The 19,498-nt window shown below is 51.2% G+C and overlaps 1 protein-coding gene and 1 long non-coding RNA gene across 2 annotated transcripts in view; both read left to right on the top strand.

The window, feature by feature from the left end:
• The window catches only part of LOC308579578, a 77,998-nt gene that overhangs the window by 23,856 nt on the left and 34,644 nt on the right, over positions 1–19,498 (top strand). The window lies entirely within an intron of this gene.
• Positions 8,907–17,842, top strand: LOC308579580 (uncharacterized protein; the record flags this gene model as incomplete). The annotated part of the gene is made up of 3 exons (XM_081214140.1): positions 8,907–8,978; positions 16,311–17,573; positions 17,817–17,842. The coding sequence occupies exons 2-3, from the start codon at positions 16,421–16,423 to the stop codon at positions 17,840–17,842; spliced, it is 1,179 nt and encodes a 392-aa protein (XP_081070266.1). The 5' UTR covers positions 8,907–8,978; positions 16,311–16,420.

Consider the following 19,498-nt stretch of genomic DNA (forward strand, 5'->3'; position numbering starts at 1 on the left):
TAACGTGGCTATTCTACCTGTATATTTAATTTTTTTCTGTTTGTTTCACATTTCTTCTTTATGACTACTGTTGTAATAAATAATCCTTCATAAAAGTTATTTCCTTACGTTCTTCATTAAATTGTCTTTCCATTGATCTGTAATGTTACGGTATAACTCAGTGCTTTTTTTCCTTAAAAAAAATGCTTAGGGGGTACTTGTTCCGTTCGCAAAGTAAAGGAAGGATGGAACTCTGATTAATAAGAATACACACAGAGGCTTGAACCAGCAAGACTCTGGGAAGGGTGCGTATAATCGTCTCTCGGTGCTTGTCCGAGTCCCACAGCCCCCGGCCCAGGCCGTTTTATTCACACAAGAACTTTTTACAGTGTTCGTAAGAACTAATCAGATTTCTTCTGAGCATTTCCACAAACCCACGTGGGGAGAAAGTTAAACTACTAAAACTAATTAAGCACAAATATTTCTGGGGTAAACAAAGAAGAGTATTTAGCAACCCCGGAGGTCATAAACAAGCAATACACATGATAAGGAGGATGACCAGGAGGACAGCGGATCATTATCACCTTCACGTGAGATATGTTTCCTGGCTCTAAGATTAACATCCTAAGATTACCATATATAAACCTACTTCAGAGAAACTTGCCCACTATTTTTATGGCCCAGGATGCCTGCCTGGCGAAGCAAGAAGCAACTGGGCTGTGTACGTGACAGGAGAAATGGGCAACAGGGAAAAGGGCATGAAAAGGACACGAATGTAGAATCTTATGGGATTAAATCAGAAATTATTGTCAATATATCAAACCCAGTCAACACAATGTCTTCATTGTGGACACGATGGCTTGATGTATATTTTATAATTCCTCATGGTAATCCCATCTGATCCCTACAGTACTCTCATTTTGACTCAAGAAAATCACCACCCGGGAGGAGGGGATAAATACAGTTGTAATTGGGGAAAATAAATACAGTGGTACCTCAGTTTTCAAACAGCTTAGTTCTCAAACTACTTGCAACCTGAACTCTTCAAACCCAGAAATGAGTGTTCCAGTTTTGGAACTCTTTTTGGAAGCCGAACATGCTCTGAGTATAACTTCCCTTTTGAGTGCCAGACTTCTGTTTTCCTTGTGAGGGAAGGTGGGCCGGGTGGCAAGTAGGAATGGGATGGGGCTGCTCCGCTAGGCAGCGTTGCTGCTTGCACGGGAAGAGGAGCTGGATCGGGGCTGCTGAGCTGCGGAGGGGCAGGCTCCGTTACCCTTTCCGTTGAGGGGTTTGAGGCTGCACTCCCCTCAAGGGAGAATTTGAAAGGAGCCCCCCCTCCGCCTCAGAGCCCCTGCAACCCCGTGAAGGCAGCCAGGCTGAATAGTTGCTGGGGTTGGGGAAGGTGGAGGCAGCCCGGAAGCTGCATCTGAGAGCCTCTGCACCACCTGAAGGCAGCCAGACCGCTCCTCAGTGGAGCTTCCCGCTGCTGCTCCTACTTGTGTGCAAGGAGGAGTGGAGGCAGGGATCTCTCAGCGCAAAGCCTCCACTTCTGAGAGATCTCCGTCCTGCTCCTGAACAGGGGTGCCTTCAGAGGTCTTCCAAAAGGTATGGAATTCTCTCTTTGACATCTGATATTGGGGGGGGGGGGTGTTCCACAGAGAGGGTGCCACTACCGAGAAGGCCCTCTGCCTGGTACCCTGTAAATGTGAGGGAACTGCCAGAAGACCCTTGGAAGTGGACCTCCGTGATGATGGGGGGATATTTTCTCTTCCTTGTGTTAGATGGATGTTGAAACAAGGTGTGATTGACATGGGCATGTCTGGATCACAGGGCTAGATTCCCAGCATCCGCAGGGCTAGACTCCAGCAAAGTTGGAAAGCTCCGCCAGGGATGCTGCTTCTGTCTTCTCCGGCCAACACAGCCTCCTGCCCTGCCCTGGCACCTGGGTGGAGAATCCCAACTGGGCTATTGGGACGACAACTGGGACAGGTAAAGCCAAACATCTTCAGGCCTCTTTGCAGGCAGGCCAAAATCACTCATTTCCCCCCAAAATATAGTCCGGCCCCCAACAAGGTCTGAGGGACAGTGGACTGGCCCCCTGCTGAAAAAGTCTGCTGACCCCTGATCTAGAAGATCTAGTAGATCCATTGTTGTAACCATATCAAAAAAGTATTTGGTATTTTGCCTTCTTTTGAGATACTTTCCCTTAGTTTTCTGTCATAGTCCAGTGATACTACTTCATTAAATTCACCCGTAATAATTATATTTCTGTCATAAACCTCAGACATACTTTCCTCCAATAGTTGGAAGAAATCTCATGCGAAGAGGGGCTCTGAATCTGAAAGTCCCAGCCCCAAATCTTAATCCTGCCACCCTAAGATATTATAAGCAAGCCCCACATTCCTCTTTCCACCTGCAATAGGGAGGTTAGAACAACACTTAATACCCTGCAGGGATCACAAGAGCCAGAATTGCTTTGCATTCACAAATGCTATGTGAAATATCAGTCGTGAACAGAATAATTTAAACAAGGAAACCAACAACAGTATTAAAAGAGAGAAAAACTGGATTTGAAATGACCAAACCACAAGATGAAAAGTCTCCCTACTAAATGAGGGAAGGGGGAGGCATGGGGGGGGGGGCTTTTGAAGTCTCCATGCTGGCGAGGGAATTCCAGAGCAAGGGCGCCTCTGTCTGTCTGGAGTCCCTCACTGCCTCATCTCCAGCAGGAAGGGAGGATTTCCAGACTGGGACCCTTCACTCTTAGGGGGAGGTGCTGGGGCCTGGGCAGCTGGATGGATGGATGGACATCAGCCTGCAGAAATGCTCCCCCCTTCCTTTCACAGGACTGTTGTGGTCTTGCATGTGAGTGACAAGGCAACACTCAAGAACAGTTCCCAGCAACCAACATTACATCATTCCTCCACTGCCCACAAGAGGGCGATTTTTCCTCTACACATGGTAGAATCCTAGAATTGCAGAGTTGGAAGGGACCACGAGGGTCATCTAGTCTAGCCCCCTGCAATGCTGGAATATTTTGCCCAAAGTGGGGCTCAAACCCCCGACCAAAAGATTCAGAGTCTCATGCTCTACCGGCTGTGCTCTAAAAGGGAGTTTCAGTTCAAGCAGAGCCCAGAATAATTAGGGTTGCCATATTTCAAAAAGTAAAAACCAGGACAAGCCCAAAATTGTAGTGTTTTTTTTTTTTTTAGACAAGGCCCCAAATAAACGCCAAAAAAGCCCATGAGTCTTAAATCCAGGACAAAGTGCCATCTTTTGGAAATTCCACCTTTGAAATCTTTTGCTAGTCTTTCTTTTGAATGGGGTGGGGGGTTTTCAATCTGGCCAGTCCCCACGCAAAAGAATAAATGGAAACGAAGAAAGACAGTCACAGGTAGGTAGCCGTGTTGGTCTGCCATAGTCAAAATAAAAAAAATTCCTTCCAGTAGCACCTTAAAGACCAACTAAGTTAGTTCTTGGTATGAGCTTTCGTGTGCATGCACACTTCTTCAGATACACTGAGACAGAAGTTGCCAGATCCTTCTATATAGTGAGAAGGTGGGGAGGGGTATTACTCAGAAGGGTGGTGGGAATGGGAGATTGGCAGATAGCTGAGATGAGCCTGTTGACGACTCTTAACGACTGCAATAGGTCTTGCAGGAAAAGGCAAGGGGCGAGAAGGTGAAAAATGGCTTAGTCATGTATAATGAGATAACAATCCAATATCTTTGTTCAGACCACCTTCTCACTATATAGAAGGATCTGGCAACTTCTGTTTCAGTGTATCTGAAGAAGTGTGCATGCACACGAAAGCTCATACCAAGAACTAACTTAGATGGTCTTTAAGGTGCTACTGGAAGGAAATTTTTTTATTTTGACTATGGCAGACCAACACGGCTACCCATCTGTAGTTGGGAAGTGACACTGGTAGGAAGGAAGAGCAGTCCTGGAGGAAGAATTATACACAGCAAATGGGAAGAAATCAGACTTTTCCATACTGTATGGGATGCGGGCAGTGGTGAGGGGCTTTTTATACAGAAGCAGAGAGAAGCTCCAAAAGCAAGATATATGAGCAGAAATCAGGGCGAATGAGAAGAAATCCCCTCAGGAAGCAGGGATCCCGGGGAATCTGCCTCCTCGGCGCCTGAAACTGAGGCGAGGCTCAGATCCCGAAGGGCGGGAAGTTGGGAAAAGGCGGGAAAAGTCGTTGAGGGGAAGCAGCAGCGGGGGGAGGGACTCCTCCTCTCTCGCCCCTCAGAGACACGACGGGGACCCTCTTGGGAGGGGGGCAGAAAGGGGTCTCTCTCTCTCCCCCCCTCACAACCCCCTTGCAGCGGGGGGAGGGGCTCCTCCTCTCTCGCCCCTCAGAGACACGACGGGGACCCTCTTGGGAGGGGGGCAGAAAGGGGTCTCTCTCTCTCCCCCCCTCACAACCCCATTGCAGCGGGGGGAGGGGCTCCTCCTCTCTCGCCCCTCAGAGACACGACGGGGACCCTCTTGGGAGGGGAGCAGAAAGGGGTCTCCCCCCCTCACAACCCCATTGCAGCGGGGGGAGGGGCTCCTCCTCTCTCGCCCCTCAGAGACACGACGGGGACCCTCTTGGGAGGGGGGCAGAAAGGGGTCTCACTCCCCCCCTCACAACCCCATTGCAGCGGGGGGAGGGGCTCCTCCTCTCTCGCCCCTCAGAGACACGACGGGGACCCTCTTGGGAGGGGAGCAGAAAGGGGTCTCCCCCCCTCACAACCCCATTGCAGCGGGGGGAGGGGCTCCTCCTCTCTCGCCCCTCAGAGACACGACGGGGACCCTCTTGGGAGGGGGGCAGAAAGGGGTCTCTCTCCCCCCCCCTCACTACCCCCTTGCAGCGGGGGGAGGGGCTCCTCCTCTCTCGCCCCTCAGAGACACGACGGGGACCCTCTTGGGAGGGGGGCAGAAAGGGGTCTCTCTCTCCCCCCCCTCACAACCCCCTTGCAGCGGGGGGAGGGTCTCCTCCTCTCTCGCCCCTCAGAGACACGACGGGGACCCTCTTGGGAGGGGGCAGAAAGGGGTCTCTCTCCCTGTCCCCCCCTCACAACCCCCTTGCAGCGGGGGGAGGGGCTCCTCCTCTCTCGCCCCTCAGAGACACGACGGGGACCCTCTTGGGAGGGGGCAGAAAGGGGTCTCTCTCCCCCCCCACAACCCCCTTGCAGCGGGGGGAGGGGCTCCTCCTCTCTCGCCCCTCAGAGACACGACGGGGACCCTCTTGGGAGGGGGGCAGAAAGGGGTCTCTCTCTCTCCCCCCTCACAACCCCCTTGCAGCGGGGGGAGGGGCTCCTCCTCTCTCGCCCCTCAGAGACACGACGGGGACCCTCTTGGGAGGGGGGCAGAAAGGGGTCTCTCTCTCCCCCCCCTCACAACCCCCTTGCACTCCTCTCATGGCGGAAGGGGAGCCCACCCTCTCCCTGCCGGGCCAAGGGGGTCTCTGGGCGCAGGAGAGCCTGGGGGGAGGAGGGGGGAGAGGAGAGGAAGCGCCCCTTCTCTCTCTCCCAGGCAGCCCCATGTCTCTCCCCCCCCCCCCCGAGGCTGGGTCCATCTCTGGGCTTCACAGAGGACCCCCCCCTGGGCTGGGGGGGGGAGGGACCCCCCCTCTGGGCTTCCCCGGCTCAGCCCCTCCCCCACTCTCCTGACCCACAGGGGGAGGGGCAGCCCTTCCCTCCTCCTCACTCAGCCCCTCCCCCACTCTCCTGACCCACAGGGGGAGGGGCAGCCCTTCCCTCCTCCTCACTCAGCCCCTCCCCCACTCTCCTGACCCACAGGGGGAGGGGCAGCCCTTCCCTCCTCCTCACTCAGCCCCTCCCCCGCTCTCCTGACCCACAGGGGGAGGGGCAGCCCTTCCCTCCTCCTCACTCAGCCCCTCCCCCGCTCTCCTGACCCACAGGGGGAGGGGCAGCCCTTCCCTCCTCCTCACTCCGCCCCTCCCCCGCTCTCCTGACCCACAGGGGGAGGGGCAGCCCTTCCCTCCTCCTCACTCAGCCCCTCCCCCGCTCTCCTGACCCACAGGGGGAGGGGCAGCCCTTCCCTCCTCCTCACTCAGCCCCTCCCCCACTCTCCTGACCCACAGGGGGAGGGGCAGCCCTTCCCTCCTCCTCACTCAGCCCCTCCCCCACTCTCCTGACCCACAGGGGGAGGGGCAGCCCTTCCCTCCTCCTCACTCAGCCCCTCCCCCGCTCTCCTGACCCACAGGGGGAGGGGCAGCCCTTCCCTCCTCCTCACTCAGCCCCTCCCCCACTCTCCTGACCCACAGGGGGAGGGGCAGCCCTTCCCTCCTCCTCACTCAGCCCCTCCCCCACTCTCCTGACCCACAGGGGGAGGGGCAGCCCTTCCCTCCTCCTCACTCAGCCCCTCCCCCACTCTCCTGACCCACAGGGGGAGGGGCAGCCCTTCCCTCCTCCTCACTCAGCCCCTCCCCCACCCTCCTGACCCACAGGGGGAGGGGCAGCCCTTCCCTCCTCCTCACTCAGCCCCTCCCCCGCTCTCCTGACCCACAGGGGGAGGGGCAGCCCTTCCCTCCTCCTCACTCAGCCCCTCCCCCGCTCTCCTGACCCACAGGGGGAGGGGCAGCCCTTCCCTCCTCCTCACTCAGCCCCTCCCCCGCTCTCCTGACCCACAGGGGGAGGGGCAGCCCTTCCCTCCTCCTCACTCAGCCCCTCCCCCACTCTCCTGACCCACAGGGGGAGGGGCAGCCCTTCCCTCCTCCTCACTCAGCCCCTCCCCCACTCTCCCGACCCACAGGGGGAGGGGCAGCCCTTCCCTCCTCCTCACTCAGCCCCTCCCCCACTCTCCCGACCCACAGGGGGAGGGGCAGCCCTTCCCTCCTCCTCACTCAGCCCCTCCCCCACTCTCCTGACCCACAGGGGGAGGGGCAGCCCTTCCCTCCTCCTCACTCAGCCCCTCCCCCGCTCTCCTGACCCACAGGGGGAGGGGCAGCCCTTCCCTCCTCCTCACTCAGCCCCTCCCCCACTCTCCTGACCCACAGGGGGAGGGGCAGCCCTTCCCTCCTCCTCACTCAGCCCCTCCCCCACCCTCCTGACCCACAGGGGGAGGGGCAGCCCTTCCCTCCTCCTCACTCAGCCCCTCCCCCACTCTCCTGACCCACAGGGGGAGGGGCAGCCCTTCCCTCCTCCTCACTCAGCCCCTCCCCCGCTCTCCTGACCCACAGGGGGAGGGGCAGCCCTTCCCTCCTCCTCACTCAGCCCCTCCCCCGCTCTCCTGACCCACAGGGGGAGGGGCAGCCCTTCCCTCCTCCTCACTCAGCCCCTCCCCCGCTCTCCTGACCCACAGGGGGAGGGGCAGCCCTTCCCTCCTCCTCACTCAGCCCCTCCCCCGCTCTCCCGACCCACAGGGGGAGGGGCAGCCCTTCCCTCCTCCTCACTCAGCCCCTCCCCCACTCTCCTGACCCACAGGGGGAGGGGCAGCCCTTCCCTCCTCCTCACTCAGCCCCTCCCCCGCTCTCCTGACCCACAGGGGGAGGGGCAGCCCTTCCCTCCTCCTCCCTCAGCCCCTCCCCCGCTCTCCCGACCCACAGGGGGAGGGGCAGCCCTTCCCTCCTCCTCACTCAGCCCCTCCCCCACTCTCCTGACCCACAGGGGGAGGGGCAGCCCTTCCCTCCTCCTCACTCAGCCCCTCCCCCGCTCTCCTGACCCACAGGGGGAGGGGCAGCCCTTCCCTCCTCCTCACTCAGCCCCTCCCCCGCTCTCCTGACCCACAGGGGGAGGGGCAGCCCTTCCCTCCTCCTCACTCAGCCCCTCCCCCGCTCTCCTGACCCATAGGGGGAGGGGCAGCCCTTCCCTCCTCCTCACTCAGCCCCTCCCCCGCTCTCCTGACCCACAGGGGGAGGGGCAGCCCTTCCCTCCTCCTCACTCAGCCCCTCCCCCGCTCTCCTGACCCACAGGGGGAGGGGCAGCCCTTCCCTCCTCCTCACTCAGCCCCTCCCCCACTCTCCCGACCCACAGGGGGAGGGGCAGCCCTTCCCTCCTCCTCACTCAGCCCCTCCCCCACTCTCCCGACCCACAGGGGGAGGGGCAGCCCTTCCCTCCTCCTCACTCAGCCCCTCCCCCACTCTCCTGACCCACAGGGGGAGGGGCAGCCCTTCCCTCCTCCTCACTCAGCCCCTCCCCCGCTCTCCTGACCCACAGGGGGAGGGGCAGCCCTTCCCTCCTCCTCACTCAGCCCCTCCCCCACTCTCCTGACCCACAGGGGGAGGGGCAGCCCTTCCCTCCTCCTCACTCAGCCCCTCCCCCACTCTCCTGACCCACAGGGGGAGGGGCAGCCCTTCCCTCCTCCTCACTCAGCCCCTCCCCCGCTCTCCTGACCCACAGGGGGAGGGGCAGCCCTTCCCTCCTCCTCACTCAGCCCCTCCCCCGCTCTCCTGACCCATAGGGGGAGGGGCAGCCCTTCCCTCCTCCTCACTCAGCCCCTCCCCCACTCTCCTGACCCACAGGGGGAGGGGCAGCCCTTCCCTCCTCCTCACTCAGCCCCTCCCCCGCTCTCCTGACCCACAGGGGGAGGGGCAGCCCTTCCCTCCCCCTCACTCAGCCCCTCCCCCACTCTCCTGACCCACAGGGGGAGGGGCAGCCCTTCCCTCCTTCTCTCCCCGCAAACCCAGGTCCCCCCCAGATATGATGCCCCCCCCCCGGCCGCCATCTCGCCCCCTGCTGTGGGGAGGCGGAGGGAGGGGGGCCAGGCCCCCATGGAGCCCCCGAGGCAGCGCCGCCCCCTCGCCTTCCCCTCCGGACACAGGGAGGGGGGGCTGCTCTTGCAGACGTGGCTCTAGGGACACGCGCGTCGGGAAAGGCGCCGGAAGTGGCGCTGGGAAACGCGCCGGAAGTGGCCAGAGAGGGAAAGGAGGAGGAGGAGGGGCGTCGCTGAAGAGCCCCCCTCCCCCCGCCGCCCCCCCCCCGCCCTTTCTATTGCAGACAAGGAGAGCGGACTAATCCGGAGCCAGGGAGGCGGAGGACCAAGAGGTAAAGGGGGGGGAGAGAAGGGGGGGAAATAGAGGGGGGGACAAGGGGGGAGGAGGAGGAGGAAGAGACCCCCCCGCAAGGAGAGCGCCCTCCCTCCCTGGGGCCCGTCGACAGGGGCCCCGATCCAGGCCCCGACCCAGGGGGGGGAAGGGGGGACCCAAGACCTGCAAGGTCTCCTGGGCAGCAGCAGCAGCAGCCCCGCCAGACTCCCCTTCCTCCTTCCTGGGGGGCCGAGAGAGGCTCAGCTGCCCTGGCGGGAAGGGGAAGGAGGACCCCGAGCAGGGCTGGGGGTGGGGCTGAGGCCCCCCATTCTCCCTGGGGTCGCCTGGCTGGGGAAAGGGAGAGAGGGAGTCCAGGGAAGGGTTAATGGAAAAGGGGGAGGAGCCTCGACAGAGACCCCGCCCCTTCCAGCACCCCTGACCCCCCTTCTCCCCCCCCTTCCCTGATGACAATACCAGGTTATCTGCATTCACTAGGACTCATCTCCCTACTTTGGATTGTCCTGAATTCCACCATTTGGTAGCCTAGCCCAAACCCAAAAGTCCTGCTAGGATGCATCTTGGCTTCCCTGCTGATGAAACTGAGCGTGTGAGGATTGATAATATTGTCATTTATCCGTTTTAGACCCCTAAGTAGTAGCAGCTGCCAGGACATTCTCCTGTTCGCCTCTGGATAGTTCCATCCTTATTTCAGACGTCGTGGTAGATTGCAATCAGGGTGGATTTGATATAAGTCAAATTGATTTCAATCACAATTTATGGTAAATCACTAGTCAGTATGATTCTGTTTATTTTTTTTATTTTTATTTTTTAAATTTTCTTTTTATTAAGTTTCATATACATACCCAAAAGAGGGGGGAAAAACACCAAATCAGCCATTACAAAAGATAGAAATAAAAAAAAAATTTAAGTAAAAGAAAGTAGATAAATGAATAAGTAAGTTGCAAATGTCCAAATATAACATAATAATCTTATCCGTTTCCATTCCAGTTATTAGTCTTCACATTTGTTTCTTTATAACTTTAAAAACTTAGATCCCTCTTCTTCCCCCTCCCGACCTCCATCCCTCCCGCTTTCAGGCTTCTTAATATCCATAATTAATTTCTCCTGCAGCTTATACTTGTTACAGATTTACACATCGTAAGATTTATACCAAACCTGCTATAGTCTTTAAGTTTCTATGGTTCCCTTCAATGTAGGTCATAAATTTGTTCCAGTCGTTCATAAACTTTGCATTCTTTTGGTTTCTATTTTTTTGTGTCATTTTTGCTAGATTAACAAATTCAAATAATTTTGTTTGCCATTCTCTAATTGATGGGGTATTTTGATTCTTCCAGTTTTGGGCAATTAACAATCTGGCAGCGGCCATGGCATACTGAAATAGTACTTTATCCTCTTTTTTGATTTCGTCCCCGACTATTACTAGTAGGAATGCTTCCGGTCTTTTAGGGAATGTATATTTAAATATATTTTTTAACTCGTTATAGATAAGTTCCCAATATTTCTTCATTTCGTCACACGTCCACCACATGTGGAAAAAATTGCCCTCTTTGGTCTTACACTTCCAGCAGTTCTTATTTCCTGTTTTGTACCTTTTCCCCAACTTTGCTGGAGTGATGTACCACCTATACATCATCTTTTCCAAATTTTCCCTGAGTGTTACACATGCCGTGAACTTCATTCCACTAGTCCATAATTTCAGCCATTTATCGTACTCTATATTATAACCCAGGTCCATTGCCCATCTTGTCATTACCCCCTTTATTTCTTCATCCTTGGTGTCCCACTCTAATAATATATTGTACATTTTAGATGATAGTTTATATTTGCCTTCAATTATCTCTATCTGGAACTTAGATTTTTTTTCATTCATCCCTATTTTTTTATCAGCTGTCCATATCGCATTTATTTGATGGAATTGTAACCAGCCAGATAATTTATCTTTCAGCTCCTCATATGTTTTCATCTTCCATCCGGTTTCTGATCTTGTCAGTAGGTCTTCATATGTTAACCTGTCTCCCTCCATATTAAACTTTTTTATTATTAGTATATCCATTGGGGATAACCACCAAGGTGTTTTCCATTCTAAAAGTTTTTTATTCCTCTCCCACACTTCATAGAGGGGCCCCCTGATGATGTGATTTGAGAATCCTCTATGCACCTTTTCTTTATTTTGCCATAGATAAGAGTGCCAGCCAAACCTATTATCGAACCCCTCCAGGTCCGGCAGGTCAGTATTTTCCAAGGTAATCCAATCCCTGATCCAGCAAAGGCTGGCGACTTCATAATAAAGTTTCAAATTTGGTACCGAGAAACCCCCTCTCTCTTTCCTGTCTGTAAGAATTTTAAAACTAATTCTTGGTCTTTTACCTTGCCATATAAATTTCGAAAGGGTTCTTTGCCACTCCTTGAATATTTTGGAACCTCTAATTACTGGGATGTTTTGGAACAGAAATAACATTCTCGGAAGTAAGTTCATTTTTATCGCTGCCATTCTTCCTCTCCACGAAAGCTTCACTCTGTTCCATATTTCTAGGTCTTTTTTAATCTCCTTCCATGTTGTAAAATAATTGTCCTGGATTAGGTTTATATTTTTTGTAGTTAGCCAAACTCCCAGATATCTTACTTTTTTTGCTACTTTAATTCCATACTCCCTTTCCAATTTTTCCCTTTCCTCCTTTCCCACATTCTTGGTCAGCATTTTTGTCTTTAATTTGTTTAATTTAAAACCGGATAATTTGCCAAATTCCTCTAGCATCTCCAAAGCTATACCAACACTTCTTTGCAGGTTTTCCAGGGATAGCATTAGGTCATCCGCATACGCTTTTACTTTAAATTCTTTTGTTCCTATTTTAATCCCTCGGATCTCTGGTGTTACTCTTATTTTATTTATGATTACCTCTAGTGCCATGATAAATTAAAGCGGTGACAGGGGGCACCCCTGTCTTGTCCCTTTTTCAATCTTAAAGGACTTTGTTAGGTTATTATTTATAATCAATTTTGCAGATTGATTCGAGTATATTGCTTTTATTCCATCCATGAACTCACCCTCAAACCTTGCTTTCTCCATACTCTTCAATAGAAACCTCCAAGACACATCATCAAATGCCTTTTCGGCGTCTATAAAAATTAGCACCGCGGGTATTTCGTTCTTACACTCCAAATATTCAATAATGAAGTTGTTTTCCGTTGCTCCAGAGAAGCGGACACGGAGCAATGGATCCAAACTACAAGAAAGAAGATTCCACCTAAACATTAGGAAGAACTTCCTGACAGTAAGAGCTGTTCGACAGTGGAATTTGCTGCCAAAGAGTGTGGTGGAGTCTCCTACTTTGGAGGTCTTTAAGCAGAGGCTTGACAACCATATGTCAGGAGTGCTCTGATGGTGTTTCCTGCTTGGCAGGGGGTTGGACTCGATGGCCCTTGTGGTCTCTTCCAACTCTATGATTCTATGATTCTATACCAGGCTTGTAATTCTGTCAAAAAACTAGATCAGGTTAGTCTGACATGCCTTATTTTTCAGAAATCCATGCTGACTATTGGTGATCACAGCATTCCTTTCTAGGTGCTCACAGACTGTTCGCTTAATGATCTGCTCCAGAATCTTCCCTGGTATTGATGTCAGACTGACTGGGCGGTAATTATTTGGGTCCTCTCTTTTCCCCTTTTTGTAAATAGGGACTACATTTGCCCTCCTCCAGTCTGCCGGGACTTCGCCTGTTCTCCAGGAATTCTCAAAGATGACTGCCAGTGGTTCTGAGATCACATCTACCACTCTTGGATGCAGTTCATCTGGCCCTGGAGACTTGAATACATCTAAACTAGCCAAGTATTCTTGTACTGTCTCCTTAGTTATTCTGGGCTGTGTTTCCTTTGCTGAATCATTTGCTCCAAATTCTTCAGGTCGGGCATTGTTTTCTTTATCGGAGAAGACTGAGGCAAAGAAGGCATTGAGGAGTTCAGCCCTTTCTGTGTCCCCTGTTTGCATTTCACCATCTTCTCCTCTGAGTGACCCCACTGTTTCTTTGTTCTTCCTTTTGCTATGAACATACCCATAAAAGCCTTTTTTGTTGCTTTTAACCTCTCTAGCAAGCCTGAGTTCATTCTGTGCTTTAGCTTTTCTGACTTTGTGTCTACACGTGCTGGCTATTTGTTTGAATTCCTCTTTGGTGGTTTCCCCCCTTTTCCATTTTTTGTGCACATCCTTTTTTAATCTTAACTCAGTTAAAAGTTCTTTAGATAGCCACCCTGGCTTCTTTAAGCACCTTCCATGTTTCCGTCTCATTGGTATTGCCTGAAGTTGTGCTTTTACTATCTCCCTCTTAACAAACTCCCAGCCATCATGAACTCCCTTTCCTTTTAGTATTACTGTCCATGGGATCTCACCCAGCACTTCCCTAAGTTTTATGACGGCGGCTTTCTTAAAGTCAAGAAGTTGAGTCCTAGTATTCTTGGCTGCTCCTTTCCGCTGTATAGTAAACTTCAGAAGAGCATGATCACTCGCGCCTAATGATCCATCCACTTCTACCCCACTAACCAGGTCATCAACATTGGTTAGGACCAGATCTAAAATGGCTGTTCCTCTTGTTGCTTCTCCCACTTTCTGGACAATGAAGTTGTCTGCAAGGCCAGTGAGGAATCTGTTTGACCTTATGCTCTTGGCTGAGTTTGACATCCAGCAAATATCCAGGTAATTGAAGTCCCCCATTACTACTATCTCCCTTCCTTTTGCATGCTTGGCCATCTGTTCCAGGAAGGCATCATCTATGTCCTCTGTTTGGCTTGGGGATCTATAGTAAACTCCCACAATGAGGTCACTGTTACTCTTCTCTCCCTTAATTTTGACCCAAATGCTCTCACTTTGGCTTTGAGGTTCTAAATCTTGGATCTCTTCACAGGTATACACATCCGTGACATATAACGCCACTCCTCCTCCTTTCTTGTCTGGTCTCTTTCTCTGAAATAGATTGTATCCCTCCATTATTACATTCCAGTCGTGGGACTTATCCCACCAGGTTTCAGTGATGCCTATTATGTCATATTTATCTTGCTGTACCAAGAGCTCAAGCTCATCTTGTTTATTACCCATGCTTTGCGCATTAGTGTACAGACATTGAAGTCTATTAATCATTCCCCCGTGTCTCTTATTTAAGGATTTTTTCCTCCCACCACTAGGTCTGTGTGCTGTTTGCTCCATTTGATCTATGACATTTGGATGATCATCTTCATCAATTGATAGACTCCTATCTTCAGGAGCACTGTCTCCCTCCCCCACATTAGTCAGTTCAAAGCCCTCCTGATGAGGTTTCTGAGATTTTTGGCAAAAACATTCCTCCCAACCGTTGTGAGGTGCAGCCCATCGCTTGCCAGAAGTCCATCTTCAAGAAACTGCAGTCCGTGATCTAAGAATCCCAACCGTTCCTGTTTGCACCATTTGCGAAGCCAGCTGTTCACTTCCACTATTTTTCCCTCTCTCCCTGGGCCACGTCGTTCAACTTGGGGGACAGATGAGATGACAATTTGTGCATTTAATTGCTTCAATTTCCTGCCCAGAGCCTCATAGTCTCTTTTGATCTTCTGGAGGCTATTGCTTGCAGTGTCATTGGTTCCCACATGAACCAAGAGGAAGGGGTATTTGTCAGTGGGTTTTATGATTCCTTGCAGTCGTTCAGTTACATCTTGGATCTTAGCCCCGGGGAGACAGCACACTTCCCGAGACATCTTGTCAGGCCCACAGATCACTGCTTCTGTTCCCCTCAGTAGGGAATCCCCTATCACCACTACACACCTCCTCTTAGGTTTGGTCGGGGTTCTTCCGCGAGCTGTCCGTTCCAAGGTCGCCTGCACATTCCCTGAGGACTGACTTTGCTGCTCGTCTTCATATACCTGATCGACTGTAACGAGGGAGAGATCCTCAAATGGAGTCTGCTCTTCGTCTTCCATGCTAGGGGAGAGGACCTCAAAGCGATTGTGTATTTCTAAACAATCAGAGCGAACCCTGGGCCTCCTAATTCTTTGAGTCACGTTTCTCCATATATCTGGCTCCTGTGTTGGTGAACTAGCCTCCTTCTCAAGGGAGTCCCCTGTCTCCTCCTTGGTGGAGACGGTGATCTCTGTTGCTTCCAAGAAGAGCTCCAGCTCTAATTCTTTGGAGCGTAGCCACACATTCCTCCAGTTGCTGGACTTTGTCTTTTAAGAGAGCAATCAACATGCAATTGCTGCAGGTAAAGCTGCCTGCAACCTTTGGCAAGATGGCAAACATTGTGCAGGAACCGCAGGCGACTGCAGCTGTTCCCTCACTCTCCATCTTGAGAACGTGTTGTTGGGGCTGGCTACAGCGGTCCTCCATCATAAGAAGCGTGCAGACAGGACAAATAACTCCCCCCCAAAAAACCCTAGGTCTCCCCCAACAAACGTTTGAGACTAGCTCCCCTAAATCTAAAGATGGATCAAACTGCGTGTGACGCTAGGCGCGCGCCGCTGCCCTGCAAGCTCTGATAAGCTCCTCCCACAGCTAATCACCTGCCTCAACAGAAACCCTGCCCCCTCTGACCTTTGCACAGGGAGAGCAGCTACTCAGCCACAAGAAACACACACACAAGGAGGAAGAACAGTGAGAGAGGCCTGGACAGGGAATCTCCGCTAAGATAAGCCAGTGTCAGGAGGCAGGTGTGAGACCCAGTGGCATATAATTATTATAAATCATAATGGGGTGGGTTTCTCAATCTGGCCATCCCAGCGGTCAGGTTCCAGCTGCTTTCCTTCTGCATCTCCAGCTCTCTCCATTCAAGAATGCAAGGCTGAGAGATGGAGGTCCAACCCCAAGAACATTCTCCAACTAAACACTCCTTCAACCGACCACAAGCACCAAGCCTTGTCACTAGACTTATATATGGGTCTCCCAAAATGGTCAGTATGGACCTCCTGAGGCCAAAGGGACTGTGCTGGTGATTAATAAAGATCTAGAGGTCGAAGGGGACAAAATGTGGCCCAAGGGGTGGAGGATTATAGTGCAGCGGATGAAGAACTTCATGATGAACTTAGGACCCTGATGAATATTGGCCAGGTTCATGTAACATAGAGCAGCTCCCTTTCCTGTGAGAAACCACTTTTTATAAAACGTAAACAGCACAGTTCAACCGTATTCAAGGATAATACTGCTTCATTAACAATAATTAAGGGTTATAAAAGGCTGATTATGGATGACCATTATTTTACATTATTTCATTTGCCTTTCCTAAAAATTTGGAACAGATGGAGGACAGGAGAGATTGTAAAAGATGTTAAAATAAGAGCAGGTGCTAATTGTAATAGTACTTTGTTCTCTTCCTAGAAAACAAATAGGATTTTCTCCCCACCCCATCGAAAGAAGACAATGGAGAAGGCAGTCAGAATTCTGGTGGGCCACGTCCAATGGAACTAACAAAGAAACCATTTAAATAAATGGAGTGTGAAAAGAGAGAACATAAACAATTTGAAAGTATGGAGTGTGGAAGGAGCTTCACTGACAGTGGAAAACTTAGAAAACATCAATGGACTCACACAGGGGAGAAACCATTTAAATGCTTGGAGTGTGGAAAGAGTTTCAGTCAGAGTGGAGACCTTAGAAAACATCAACGAACTCACACAGGGGAGACACCATTTAAATGCATGGAGTGTGGAAAGAGCTTCCGTCAGAGTGGACACCTTAGAAAACATCAACGAACTCACACAGGGGAGACACCATTTAAATGCATGGAATGTGGAAAGAGCTTCCGTCAGAGTGGAAACCTTAGAATTCATCAACGGAGTCACACAGGGGAGAAACAATTTAAATGCATGGAGTGTGGAAAGAGCTTCACTGATAGTGGAAAACTTAGAATTCATCAACGGATTCACACAGGGGAGAAACCATTTAAATGCATGGAGTGTGGAAAGAGCTTCAGTCAGAGTGGAGACCTTAGAATTCATCAACGGAGTCACACGGGGGAGAAACCATTTAAATGCATAGAGTGTGGAAAGAGCTTCACTGACAGTGGAAAACTTAGAAAACATCAATGGACTCACACAGGGGAGAAATCATTTAAATGCTTGGAGTGTGGAAAGAGCTTCACTACTAACGGAAGCCTTAGAATTCATCACCGGACTCACACAGGGGAGAAACCATTTAAATGCATGGAATGTGGAAAGTGTTTCAGTCAGAGTGGAGACCTTAGAAAACATCAACGAACTCACACAGGGGAGAAACCTTTTAAATGCATGGAGTGTGGAAAGAGCTTCCGTCAGAGTGGAAACCTTAGAATTCATCAACGGAGTCACACAGGGGAGAAACCATTTGAATGTATGAAGTGTGGAAAGAGCTTCAGTCAGTGTGGAAACTTTAGAATTCATCAACGGAGTCACACTGGAGAGAAACCTTTTAAATGCATGGAGTGTGGAAAGAGCTTCAGTGAGAGTGGAAACCTTAGAATTCATCAACGGAGTCACACAGGGGAGAAACCATTTGAATGTATGGAGTGTGGAAAGAGCTTCACTACTAGCGGAAGCCTTAGAATTCATCAACAAACTCACACAGGGGAGACACCATTTAAATGCATGGAATGTGGAAAGAGCTTCCGTCAGAGTGGACACCTTAGAAAACATCAACGAACTCACAGGGGAGACACCATTTAAATGCATGGAATGTGGAAAGAGTTTCAGTCAAAGTGGAAACCTTAGAATTCATCAACGGACTCACAGAGGAGAGAAACCATTTAAGTGCATGGAATGTGGGAAGAGCTTCAGTCAGTGTGGAAACCTTAGAATTCATCAACGGACTCACACGGGGGAGAAACCATTTAAATGCATGGAATGTGGAAAGAGTTTCAGTCAGAGTGGAGACGTTAGAATTCGTCAACGGACTCACACGGGGGAGAAACCATTTAAATGCATGGAGTGTGGAAAGAGCTTCAGTCAGAGTGGAGACCTTAGAATTCATCAACGGAGTCACACAGGGGAGAGACCATTTAATTGCATAGAGTGTGGAAAGAGCTTCACTACTAGTGGAAGCCTTAGAATTCATCAACGGAGTCACACGGGGGAGAAATCATTTAAATGCATGGAATTTGGAAAGAGCTTCACTACTAGTGGACACCTTAGAATTCATCAATGGAGTCACACAGGGGAGAAACCATTTCTGCTGCTCCAGAGAAGCGGACATGGAGCAATGGATCCAAACTACAAGAAAGAAGATTGCACCTAAACATTAGGAAGAACTTCCTGACAGTAAGAGCTGTTCGACAGTGGAATTTGCTGCCAAGGAGTGTGGTGGAGTCTCCTTCTTTGTTTTTGTTTGTTTTTTTAATAATTTTTATTAACTGGCCAATCTCATCAAATTAAATCACATCGCATAAATTCCAAATTACAGTGGTGCCCCGCAAGACGAAATTAATTCGTTCCGCAATTTTTGCCGTCTAACGAATTTTTCTTCTTGCGAAGCACGGTTTAAACGGTTTAACAAAGTCGCAAGACGTTTTCGTCTTGCGAAGCAAGCCCATAGGGGAATTCGTCTTGCGAGGCAAATCGCGAATGGAAAAACCTTTCGTCTAGCGAGTTTTTTGTCTTGCGAGGCATTCGTCTTGCGGGGCACCACTGTACAAAGCCAAATTTTTAAATTTTGTTGGGGGAACCCATACTTCAAGATCCAAAGGGGGATTCAGATCATCTTCTTATTACTGCGTTAATGTCCAAATCAGTCCCAATCAGTCCAGACAAAGTTCATAATCTGGCAGTTTGTTATCAGCCGTGACTCCCGCTAATTGATTTACGAACCTCGATTAGCGATTTATGGCCGCCCGGCACACTTCCGCTCGCAGCTCTCCGTCACGGCTCAGCAGAGTTTCACGCAGCGGTGTAAAACTGTCACGCAGCTTGACTCAGCTTCCAGACAAACACACAGAGTCCAGTTTGTCTATTTACAGCCGTTTATTTCAACATATCTTCGGAAAACCAGGACTGCTTTCAGCCATTATAAGACTGCTCTTTTCCCCTCACAGCATAGAGTGAGAAAAGAGAAACTCCTCCCAAGCTTCTAAAACTGACGTCAGAATGCTGAGGCATCATGGGAAGATCTTAACCTGTTAAGTTCCGATCCCAACACCCCCTCTTGCATCACATTCTGACAAGACCCTTTTGAGTTCAACACCTTCCCCTTTGTCTTGTGCCCCTTCCCGGCATCTTTCCCAGGCACCTGTTGAACCCCTTCAACACTCCCAGAATCACACTGTGCGAATCTGGCCCACGCACTTGTTGCTTGGTATCTTTCAGGTGGAATGCCCTTTGTTGAGCGACTAGACCTTCTGGGCACAAACTCAGACGTTACCTCTGACTCACTGCTACCAGGAAATGTGTCCTCAGCATCACGGGATTCCCCCTCTGACTTAAAACGTTTTCGAATCCTCTCCATTACACTCACAGGAGAACTGGGCTCGCTTTTGGGTGTTCTCTTAACCTGTGGAGAAACCCACCCCTGTGCTTGACCATCATCAGCATCCTGGTCTTCAG

This window comes from Podarcis bocagei (genome assembly GCF_964188305.1).
Source record: "Podarcis bocagei genome assembly, contig: HAP1_SCAFFOLD_215, whole genome shotgun sequence".
Classification (NCBI taxonomy): domain Eukaryota; kingdom Metazoa; phylum Chordata; class Lepidosauria; order Squamata; family Lacertidae; genus Podarcis; species Podarcis bocagei.